The sequence below is a fragment of the Carlito syrichta genome, unplaced genomic scaffold (assembly GCF_000164805.1).
Source record: "Carlito syrichta isolate Samal-C Ts95f unplaced genomic scaffold, Tarsius_syrichta-2.0.1 Scaffold288963, whole genome shotgun sequence".
NCBI lineage: Eukaryota > Metazoa > Chordata > Mammalia > Primates > Tarsiidae > Carlito > Carlito syrichta.
In genome coordinates this window covers 346,421-357,912 of record NW_007233059.1, presented here as the reverse complement: position 1 = coordinate 357,912, position 11,492 = coordinate 346,421, and the positions used below count along the sequence as shown (strand labels likewise).

The window sequence follows — 11,492 nt, the reverse complement described above, 5'->3', positions numbered from 1 at the left end:
GAGGGAGAGCGCAGCCCCCTTCTCGGGGGACCCTAGTCCCGGGACCTGGCTGGGGGGGCTCCCTGGTGTCCAGCTGCGGTCCCGGCAGTGGCCAGGCGAGGCGCTGGCAGCCTGGCACGACTGTCGCCGGACGCCCAGGCGGAACGCGCGGGCACCCCCGGCCGCCGCCGCGCCCAGCTCCTCCCCGCGCGCTTCCCGGGCGCTCCCTCCAGGGCCGAGGTCAAGGCCGAAGCCGGGTTGGGCTCCGCGGCCGCCCCCACCTCCAAAGACCGAGCAGCCGGGTCGACATACTCACTGCGGCTCTTCGGGGCCCGGGGCGCAGGGGGCCCTCCCCTCCGACCCCTCCGGCGCGCCCGGCGACTCCGCCAGGCCCGGGCGGCCCCTTCCGGAGCGCGGACTCCCCCGGGGCGCGCGGTAGTCGGGAGCCTCGGACCCTTTCCCCGGAGCTCGCGCTGCGCGGACTCGCCCCGGAGCCCCAATGCGCCTCCGAGAAACGCCTGCACCAGAAAGGGAGGGGTAGGGAGAGAGGGAAGAAGGGGAGAGCCGGAGCGGGGCCCGAGAGGGAGGAGGGAACGATGGAGAAAAAGGGCGAGGAGAGAAGGCAGAAGGCAAGGACGGAAGAGAGGGAGGGAGTTCCTCAGCCTGGCCCGTTTAGTAGGGTCAATCTGGGCCCTCGCCGGCCCAGGACAGGACTGGCTCCCAGGCCAAGGGCATGTAGAGGTCGCAGCCTCTCCAGAAGCCATGCCTGGCCTGGCGAAAAAGGAAGGGACCCAGGACTTCCACACCAGTGGGAACATCACAGTGGGGTGGGCTAGGCCGACCTTGCAATCAGAGAAAGCACCTCTATTCCAGGACTGGCCCCTCACTGGGCCCATAATACCCTCTCCCACTACAGCAGGCTGGGCCCAGAGCCCCAGGTTCCCCCAAGACCAGTCCAAGGTGGTGCGCGATCCTGCTCTGGTCTCCACATTCCTGAGCAGAAAATCCTGTGTGCTGTTGGTCTAGGACTGGGCCCCTGCCAGGGGTGGATGGCCCCACAGATTTCCACAGGTTCTGCTTCCACTGAAACCTGCTCAGCCTTTCAGCCTCGCTTCACACTTTCAAGTTTGAGAAATGTGGGGTGTTACCATCTTTTAGCATTCTCTTTGTGTTTTCCAAACCTAGAAGTTTGGCTTCCAGTGCCATAGCTTATAAAGGAGGCCCTCCCACTCTGCAGCCTGACAGCCAAACCTTGGACTTCACCACTGACTCATTGCCTTTCTCCAGAAAAACCGAAGGTATATCAAGGTGTCCGGGTGAAGATCACAGTGAAGGAGCTGCTGCAGCAGAGAAGGGCGCACCAGGCAGCCTCGGGGGGAACCGTAAGCATAACCCCTCCATTCACTCCCCTGTCAGTAGGCCTCATTCAACCTGGTGTCTGGGAAGAGGCAGAGGCCCCCTGAGACCCCACTCACTCATGATACCCACACCTGGCCTTCCTAGGCCATTCATTGCATTCCTGTGCCAGTTTCATCTCAGTTCAGCCCAGGAAGCCACAGAGAACAGCTGGGGCATGTGATAGGGTGCAGGATTTGGGAAAGCCCATCTCATCTCCCACTAGTCAAAGTTAAGTATAAAAGCTGCAGTGTTCCTCTGGGAAGAACTGCTGGCAGGTAAGTAGGTTGCCCTAATGTCAGGAAGCCAGTGTATGTACAGACTTCACAGACCCACAGAAAACCTCTCCCAGAAATTCACCTCATTTTAGGGAGCCCCTCCAGGATAGCATCTCTGTGGAGGATCCGCCCCCTCCCTCCTCATTCTTCTGGAACTCAATCTCTGAGGTCATTTATCTGCAAATCACAGGTCCCTGAAGGGCCCCAGCCAAACAGGGGCCATGTCTCTGCAGAGGAGAAAGCTTGGAGTATAGAACCACTTCCTCAGGCTGTCACGAAGTCTTAAGTAGTTCCAGGTTTTACAAAATGGAACTGGGCAGTCAAATGGCCACCCTGACACTCTGTTCACCTTGCAGAGATAGGCATTACCAAAGCACTCAGACCAGCAGCAGAACTAAGTGAACCAGATGGGGTTATCCCCCTGGAGAGGGCAGTTCGTGGTTGAACACCCTTGATCATACAACTGCCTGGGGGTTGGTTCGGGTGTGGACGTGGGATCTGACAGCCCCGGCTTGTATTGCCTATGTTGGGATGGGTCCCTCTCCAACCTGTTGGCATAAGCCCCCACAACACTTTTTGTGCCTGGTGCTATTCGTGTGCAGTGGGCGTTTGGCGATGAGACTTCATAAAAGGGGAGGAGGCAGATGATGTCGGAGTGACGAACACAGGTTTCAGAACCAGATGGGCTGGGTTCAGAGTTCCTCCATGGTGTGTCTTCTCGAGCAAGTTACTCAATCTCTCTTGTCTTTACACTGGAGAATGATAGGATTTTGTGAAGGTTAATCGAACTATTGGACCTACAGCACTTAGAAGAATGCTTTCTACATAGTGACTGCTCAGTAAGTGCTCAGTATCATTATTTGGGAAGTAATAATATTATCTGGGAAGGGCAACTCAAATAAAATTCCAGCCAAGAATTGAAAGCCAGCTCTTTAGTAATGATCATTCGTACCCTTTGCTCAGAGTTTAGGGTTCAGATATAAGCCTGCTGTGATTTGGCCTACATAGCTGTAAAAGTTAGCACCTCCATGTGCAGAATTTCAGGTAACAAAGGAATTAACTTCCTTACTTTTGTAGAGGACTTTTCAGCGGTTCTTCTTTTTAAAGCACTTTTGCACATTCAATGTTTCATTTGGTTTTTAATAACAACCAGCAGAGGTAAGTAAGTCAGAGATCCGCATACCTCGATTACAGGTAAAGTTCAAAACTTTGTAGTGATCTTCATATTCTTAGTATAAAAACTCTCTCCACCTACTTTCTCTCTAAATTCATCATTCTGAAGGTCCATCCATACTAAGCAGGAGTCTGGTAGCCTCAGCACCTTCAGTTCAGAGATGGTTATATGATTAATAAAACCAGGTACAAAAGAATTGAGAAATGCTTCTGGAGTAATAATAATAATAATAATAATCAAGATGTTCATAACAAAACACAAGTTTTCATTAAGGAGCTTTGGTCCTTGGTAGACTTCTGCTTCAGCTGCATCTGAGGAAGTTCCATTTGGGCATGGCAATTCTATTGTTTTGGGGCCTGTATAGATTGGTTTGACCACTGTTCCCTTCTTAGCTAGCTGTAGGAGCTAAAACAAGAGGGAAGCAATTCACTTGAGAATCCAACAAGTTTTTGTTCCCGGAGCAGTCTGACTTATCTAAATTTTTCTGAATTCCTACCTGAGAAATAAAGCAAGACTTCTGAACCAGCAACTTGTAGGAACAGGCAGAGAGGAGCCTGATTTATCTTGCTTTCCGGAAGATTCTATCGGCCGGTGCCCCTTGAAAGCACATAAGAGTAATACTCAAATAAAAAGCACATGGGAATAATACTCATATAATTTAGTTACAAGAGTCAGATAGAAAATTCCTCATTAAGAGTCATCAGAAGGATATGGGATTCTAGGAGAGTGATGAGAATATACTCAGTAGACAAGGGTAACAGATACCAGGGGATAATTGACATCTGTTCCTGAACCCTCTGGTTTAACAGAGATGATCTCCACTTTGTTCAATTGTTGAAGGATGTCTCTGGGAAACTTTAAGACAAAGAGAGAGTTAATTGTATCAAATATTACAAAGCAGGAAAAATCTTATCTTAATTTGTTAAAAAGTCAGAGTAGTAGCCGTAGTTTGAAATTTTAAGAAGGCAGTCATGAATGGAAGTTATAGATTGAAGCGAGGCCAGAAGAAACTGTATACATGCCAGATTGGAAAATTTGACTTAAAAAAACATATTTCAGCCAGCCAGATCAGTTTGAAAACACACGGGCACACACACGCGCGCGCGCACGCACACACACACACACACACACACACACACACACACACACACACACACTTCTTTTGCCTTTAGGGTAAAGGGAAATTTGAGTTAGTACTTATCAAAATATGTAATTTACCTTTCTTTTTTTTTAACCATTTTTTTTAAGGCAGCCTTCATGTGTTTTAAAAACTGTAGATTGTAGATTTTTGTGCTGTTTGAAATCTAAGAGAGAGGTGCCTTTCTTTGTATTCTTGGAACAAAGTAGAAAGTGAACCCATGACTAGAAAGATAATATCAAGTAGGATATTGTAAGCATACCTCAGGGAGATAACATGGGCAAGGTAGACAAACGGACCAATCCCAGGGAGGAATGGGGTTAATAAGAGCTCGACTGTGAAGCAGATTTTTAAAAACCCACTCCTTCCAAGTCCTGCAGCTCAAGCTACAGCCAAATATTTGCATAAAGAGCTGGTAAAGGATTCCAGTTTCCTGGTTCATGACATTACAGCACGGATCATTTTCAAAATGAACGCCGCCTCCTGTTTCAGCAGTGACTGATGGCATAGACTTCCCAGTGGCTCAGTGTGCAGGAGTGAGTATCCCCTGTTAACCCAAGACAGGTGTGGTGAGCTCGGCTTCCCAGCACAGAATCACAGTACAATGCTGGTCCCTTTAAACTTTAAAGCCACCACCTGAAATTTAAAAAACAAAAAACCTAAATTACTCGGCTTGTGTAATTATCAATTCAACTGGAAAATGCAAGTTACTTTAAATAGTTAAAAGAGGCAGTCTCATAAACTTCAAGCATTTAAATACAGTAGAGAAAAAAGCAACTTTTATAGGAAATAGTAAAAAAACATGAAGAATTGAAATATTTCCTGACCATTAATTAGAATGTACATAGGCTCTGACTCACCAACGACAGCATTAAGAAAATATTTTCTATTTTAATATTTCATACATAGTAAGAACATGTGAATATTTTTAGCTACTCAGGATTAACAAAGTTAAGAAGTGTGTTCTTTGGACAAAATGAATTCTAAGGCTAAGTAACCAGACACTATATGAAAATGTTGAGGGAAAAAAGTGACTACGTCATAGAAAGTTGGGATTAAATAAATGTTAGTCCTTATTAATGTTCAGTTAGATAGTTTAATAGAAAACCTCTGCTGGGTTTTCTTAAAGTGTTACATTTCCATAACATAAAAATTATCTACATTAATTTTTATCAGAATTAATAACCCTTAAAATAGAAGTGGGAGAGAATGAAGTGACATTAGAAAAAAAAAATCCCCAAGCAAACAAACATAAAAATTGAATCTAAAGAAAATATGACTGATTATAATTAATGAAGGTCACTTTTTTTAGAAGATAGAATCTGACTTACCTTGTAGCAGCAGGAAACAGTTTCCGTCCAAGTGTCCATCGCTTTCCCTTTACAGAACTTGGATTTCCCTTTGCTTCATGGTGATATTCTTGCTTTGACAGCTGTCTGGAGGCAGCAGCATGCACCTTTCAGACCCGGTCGCACCATCTTCTGCAGGTCAGTACAGCCAGCATCCCGGTCCCCTCAAACGCTCTTTCAAAAGTCCATCTCGAAAGCCTTTCAGAGCTTGATTAGGGGGTTAAGATAGGCACCACCATTGAATTGGAATCCAACCAATCAGAGGTGAAAAAGGCATAATCACTCCAGATGCAAAGCTCAGCAAGGAAACAAGTGCACATTTTTGTCCTCATTTCTGAACTCTCTATTCTTTGTCCCAAGAGTTTGTTCTTTATACTCATTCCAATTCCTCATCTCCAAGGAACTAAACCAAGAAATCAGAATTGTTCTCCAGAACTCCTCTTTTATAGTGTACTATGAGAGAGAAGACAGAATATTCTGGGACACTGGAATAATGCCTTTGCCCTGTTCCTTTAGCTTCCAGCTGACAGGGGCTTCTCTGCCCTTCACTCTTTCCAGAAAGCTGTTCAAGCAAGTGTAAGTTTTCTCAGCCCAATATGAATAACTCAATTACATAAACACTCTTAGCTCTGCTTCTCGACAGCTAAGAGTTTAAGGAGGTCGTGCAGAAGGAAACCCCTGTTTATGGTAGCTCCCCACTGAATGTGCCACTTTTAACTTAACCTTAAAAACACTTGAAACTTCAACAACAACAAAAAAAAACTGCCTTTGATGAGCATACTCTAAACCTCTCTTCTTTGAACAGTTAAGGATAATTATCTCAAACTGGGCATATTAAATTAAATGGAAAAGGAGTAAGGTTTTCTGAATTATTCTTGTTTGGCATTTAGCAACTTATTTTAATCACATCATGACATTAACATGTTCACTGGGAAAGCATTTTTGCTTTTTTGTAACTTAGAATATGTAGTATTAATTTGTACTCTATGTTCCTCATTTCTGTGTTTATCATTTGCATTGCCATTTAAATCATTTCTCAACTTTCTCATAATTTAAATCACTAAGTGTGAAAAATTTAGGAAAGCAGTCACCCAAAATCAGGACAAGTATTTCCCATAGAATCAGAATTTTTCTCAATGCCTCAACAACTCTGTCAGTGACTCCTAGCAAGGTTTATCTGAACTGCCAGTAGGAGCTTTGACAGCCCAAGACAGTGAAGGCTTGAGCCATTATTTGTGACACTTGGACACAGACTGGATCACCAGTATTTTATTTTTGCTCTAGCCACATTTACACATTTATGGGTTATTAGCCAGGTTCATTTCCCTGGGACTTGAATTAGTTAAGACATCCAAAAGGTCCAAACTGCCTTTCTGTTTACTTTTCTGGAACTTCTTAAGCCCCCTAAACATAATAAACATTCAGAATATAAAAGACCGGGCAAGATGGCTCAAGACTGTAATCCCAGCACTTTGGGAGGCCAAGGCGAGAGGATTGCCTGAGCCAGAGGTTCGAGACCAGCCTGGCAACTTGGTGAGACCTCATCTCTATAATAAATTTAAAAATTAGCCAGTCGTGGTGGCACGCGCCTGTAGTTCCAGTTACTTGGAAGGCTGAGGCGGAAGGATCGCCTAAGCCCAGCAGGCAAGGCTGCGGTGGTCGTGAGCATGCCACAGCACTCCAGCTTGGGCAACAGAGTAAGTCTCCAACAAAATAAAATAAAGTAAAATAAAATATTCAGAATATAGAACTGCACTCAAATCCAGAAGTGCAATTTGTATGCAAAAATCTGTCTTTTTCCTTTTTACTCTAGGACTGTATTTTGAACCAGAATCTATTTCTTCCACATCCAATTATTTTCAACCCCGAGAATTTTCCAGCTGTGTTTCTTGTGAAGAAAACCCAAGCTGCCTGGACCAGATCTTTGACTCCTATCTTCAGACAGAGACATACTCAGAGTCTTCGCTCAATTCCATGCAAGGTGGCCCACCCTGTTTCCCAGACGGCTTCCAGGCTGCCCCTTTCTGCTTTAACCAGAGCTTGGTAATTTATCCCAGTTCTTTGTTCTCCTGAATATTGCTGACTAGGGGATAGTACTGCTTTGTTAGTGAGTTTGCATCGTCTTGTGAGAAATCATACAAACGCTAACAAGGAAATCATTGAAGAAAATAAGCAGAGAACAATTTGAAAGTCAGTGTGGGGCAAGTACAGTGGCTCACACCTGTAATCCTAGCACTCTGGGAAGCTGGGTAGGAGGATTGCTTGAGACCAGTAGTTTGAGACCAGCCTGGGCAACATAGCAAGACCTCATCTATACAAATAATAATAATAATAAGTAAACCAGGTGTGATGGCACACACCTATAGTCCCAGCTACTTGGGAGGCTGAAGCAGAAGGGTCATCTGAACCCAAGAGGTCCAGACTACAGTGAGTCATGATCGTGCCACTGCCTTCCAGCCTGGGCAAAAGAGTGAGATCCCGGGTCAAAAACCAAAAACAAAAAGTCAATTTGTGGAGATAGCTACAAATTACAGGGTACAAACCTTGGAATACACATATAATTTTGATTTCCCAAGCAGGCCCCTCCCAAATAAGTTGATGTGTAGCCATAAGAAGAGGCTCCTGACAATATTAATGTGCTATTTTCTAAACTGTGAAGTTGAGAAACCTACTAATCGGAAGTCCCTGGTTTAAACAATGACTGGCCCTTGGATTTTTTATGGATTTTCGAGTTCTTGGAAGTGGAATTAGGGCTCCGTCTACACAGTACCAAACTTCATTCTGACAGGGGGCTTTTTGCTTTGTCGCTGAACTTGGTCTACTAACTGGTTGTTTTGATCTGCTATAGGCACAAGAACTCCTCTGGGTCTGAGATGGTTAGTAAAAATGAAGCCCAAATCTTTGAAAGAATTTGGGTCATCTGTCTGTCCTTGATGGATCTCAAATGTTCAAAAATGCTTTATCCTCTAAAATGAAATATTGTATTGATTAATTATTTTAGTTGTCTTTCAGTTTTTTTTTAAACCTCAAATTGTGAGTTTTTAAAAATAGATGTAAATCGTTTTTTTCTTTTGGATTGTCAAAAGTCTGCGAGCAACAGACTAAATTTTAGAGGGCACAGGAAATTAATTCTGCAGAATATGCCTGTTGCATTGGGAAGCGACCTGGTTCCCCTCCAGCCTCCAAGTAAGCTTTCTCAGTAACAGTTGTAGACCTGCTTAAGAGAAAGCAGACGGTACCTGTCTTACCAGGGAACAAGATGCTAGTAGCAGGAAGAGTAGTTACTCATCTAGGAGTATCCCAGACACTAGGTCCAAGTTCTACTTTCATATGTTCCCCTGGTTCTCCACGGTGAGGGTGTGGAGAAACATCCAACGTGCCACCTGCAGCTTACATTATGGCACACAGCAGGATTTGATGTGCAGGTGACTTGAAGCACAATGGGATTTTGTGGTTTAAGAGCAAAGTATCCTCTGGAGAATGGTTATAACAAAGGAAGCCAGTGAAGCAAGGCAATAGATTGTTGGGAAAGAACTGGGTAAGCAGAGAAGTTCGCGTCATGAAATCATGTCGTCAGCAAATAGAATTCCTTCTGTAGACTTGACTTGGGTGTTTTGTTTCTCACCGCTAGCTTTCTTACTCTGCATTAATAAAGCCACACGGTTCAGTCCTTTTGATCATGTCTAAGTTATCAAACTCTTTGTTCCTTGGTTTTCATTTCTCTAGACGCCAGGATCGCCTTCAGATTCCTCCACACTTTCTGGCTCCTTAGACTACAGCTACTCTCCTGCTCAGCTGCCTTCATATGCTCTGGAGAATTACAGTTCTCCCCCTTCTCTGGACACCAGAAACTGTGGCTACTCCCCAGAAGACTACGCCTACCATCACTTGTCTTCACACGCTCAATACAACTGCTTCTCCTCGGCCACTACTTCCGCCTGCTACTGCCCATCTTGTGAAGCTGAGCACCTGGATGCTCTCAGAGCATCAGAGTTCTTCTATCCAGGCACAGACTGTGTGGACTTTGCCCCCTCAGCAGCCGCCGCCAGCGATTTCTATAAGAGGGACACAAACTGTGACATCTACTATAGTTAATAGAAATGAGTGATTTGGAACCTGGCATGGGTATATCTATGTTTCTACCATGTCTAGATGACGCTCCAAAATATGCAACTTGCGATCGAAATGTCACAAGCACAGTTTACATGTCACCATTTTCAATTTTCTATTTCCAACTTAGGCGTTAATATGAAGTCCCCAAACTCACTCACAGTGCCATTCCTACTTTGTATGCTCATGGTTAAAGTTTTTATAGGGAACTTCCCATTGTTTTATTTTTCTGTGTAATAAACAAGTTCTCTCTCTCTCTCTCTTTTAAAACTAATAAATAATTTTGTATTACTCAATGTTGAGTTTTTTTTAATTTTTGACAGTAGTTGCTGATTGATTTGGATATTATCAATTAATTCTGGAGATCACTAATTACTCTTCAAGGGTTTTATGAGTGTAAAGTTAATTTAAAATGTGGTGAGAGGCTGGGCATGGTGGCTCAAGCCTGTAATCTCAGCACTTTGGGAGACCGGAGTAAATGGATTGCCTGAGTCCAAGGGTTCAAGAACAGCCTGGGGAATTTGGCAAGACCTCATCTCTACAATAAATCAAAAAATTAGCTGGATGTGGTAGTGTGCACCTGTAGTTTCAGCTACTTGGAAGGCTGAGGCAGAGGGATTGCCTGAGCCCAGCAGGTCGACAATTGGGTGGCTCTGAGTGTGTCACTGCACTCCAGCCTGGGCAATGGAGTGAGACTCCAACTCAAAAAAAAAAAAAAAAAAAGTGGTGAGATGCCTTGGCTCCTGCAGCATATAAGTAAGCACAATTGTGATGGTGGAAAAGGAAAATTTTGCCTCACTCTGGATGAGGGGATGCATCTTGGAGGAACATTAAAGACAATTATGAATCATTCGTTTCTCATTTCTCACATTAGTCAATGAAATGTTAGCATGACCAAAAAGCACATGTTACCTACAGCAATGTTAGCCTGTACCTAATTCCTTTTCATTTCCAAAATATTGCGTTGTAAACTTTCTGGGCAAATACTTGATCGTCTTTCTCTTAAGATCCGTCCTGCCGTTGATGCAACCACAAGTTTAGAAGTCATTGTTGCCTTATGTTATGTCTCTGAACCTCTGCCTTAGGTCTTTAAATATGCACCACTCATGTTTACAAATTGTAGGACTGACCATGCTGATCACGACTGTATTTCAGAGTCTGCTTCCTCTGATTAATCTATTTGAAGAAGCCTGTCTTTTAAGGTAAAGAGGAGTTATCTAACCTAGCTATAGTAAACGATACTGTTAAATCCTATTTGCTGAGGGCATTGACGTATAGGACTTCATCCCTGAAGTGAGATCTGGGGGGCATTTTCCATGGTCCAAATTTCAGCACAATGGTAGGAATACTGGTACCCTCAGCAACTGATTGTGTTTATTATTTTCTGAGCCCCTCCTGTGTGCCAGAATTGTCTAAGGATTTTCTCACGTTTGCTCATTAAATCTTCACAACAATGATAGCTAAAGAAGTCTGAGGCTCAGAGAAGTTATGCCTCCTGCCCAATGTTGCCCAGCCAGGAAGAATGCAAGCTTGAAACTGAAAAATGCCAAAGCCCTGCCCCTTATCTGTCAGTGGTGAAAAGTTTGAGCTACCATTTATGAAAGACTATTCAAGAACCTATGCCTACGGAATCATTAACCACCAACCTCCTTACACACACAAAGGTGTGTCCCCATCACAACTAAGCCAGACCTCCCCAGAAGGGGCCAGCCTGTCCACAGGACACAAAGATGCCAGGCACAAAAGCTACCAGGCTATAGGTCCTACACTTTGAGGACCCAAGGAAAGAAGTTGACGAGCCACCACCTCAGTGACTTCTTCCTATCAGGAGATGGGCATACTATCAAAACAGCACCATCTGACTGTCCTCTCCCTGGGGGGGCCCAACTATGGCTTGGGCAAATAGGACAAGTTGCAGCCTGCCTCCTGGGATAGTTGTGCCAGGGAAATAGAACAATAGCTGCATTTCCGAGATGCCAATAAAACTAAAATTTAATGGCTTGAAACTAAGTTGAAATTGGCCTGTTGTCAGCAAACATCTATTCACACAGACCAAAGCCCCTTCAAAC

The 11,492-nt window shown here is 44.3% G+C and overlaps 1 protein-coding gene across 1 annotated transcript in view; it reads left to right on the top strand.

Annotated features, from left to right (window-relative positions):
- Window positions 1–9,716, top strand: part of COLCA2 (colorectal cancer associated 2) — a 10,615-nt gene extending 899 nt beyond the window's left edge. Inside the window, exons 2-5 of the mRNA XM_008054031.2 lie at window positions 1,267–1,361; window positions 5,397–5,451; window positions 7,127–7,356; window positions 9,040–9,716. Of these exons, the coding sequence (XP_008052222.1) occupies window positions 1,267–1,361; window positions 5,397–5,451; window positions 7,127–7,356; window positions 9,040–9,408 (749 nt within the window). The 3' untranslated portion in view covers window positions 9,409–9,716. The remainder of the gene's footprint in view (window positions 1–1,266; window positions 1,362–5,396; window positions 5,452–7,126; window positions 7,357–9,039) is intronic.
- Window positions 9,717–11,492: the final 1,776 nt, after the last annotated feature.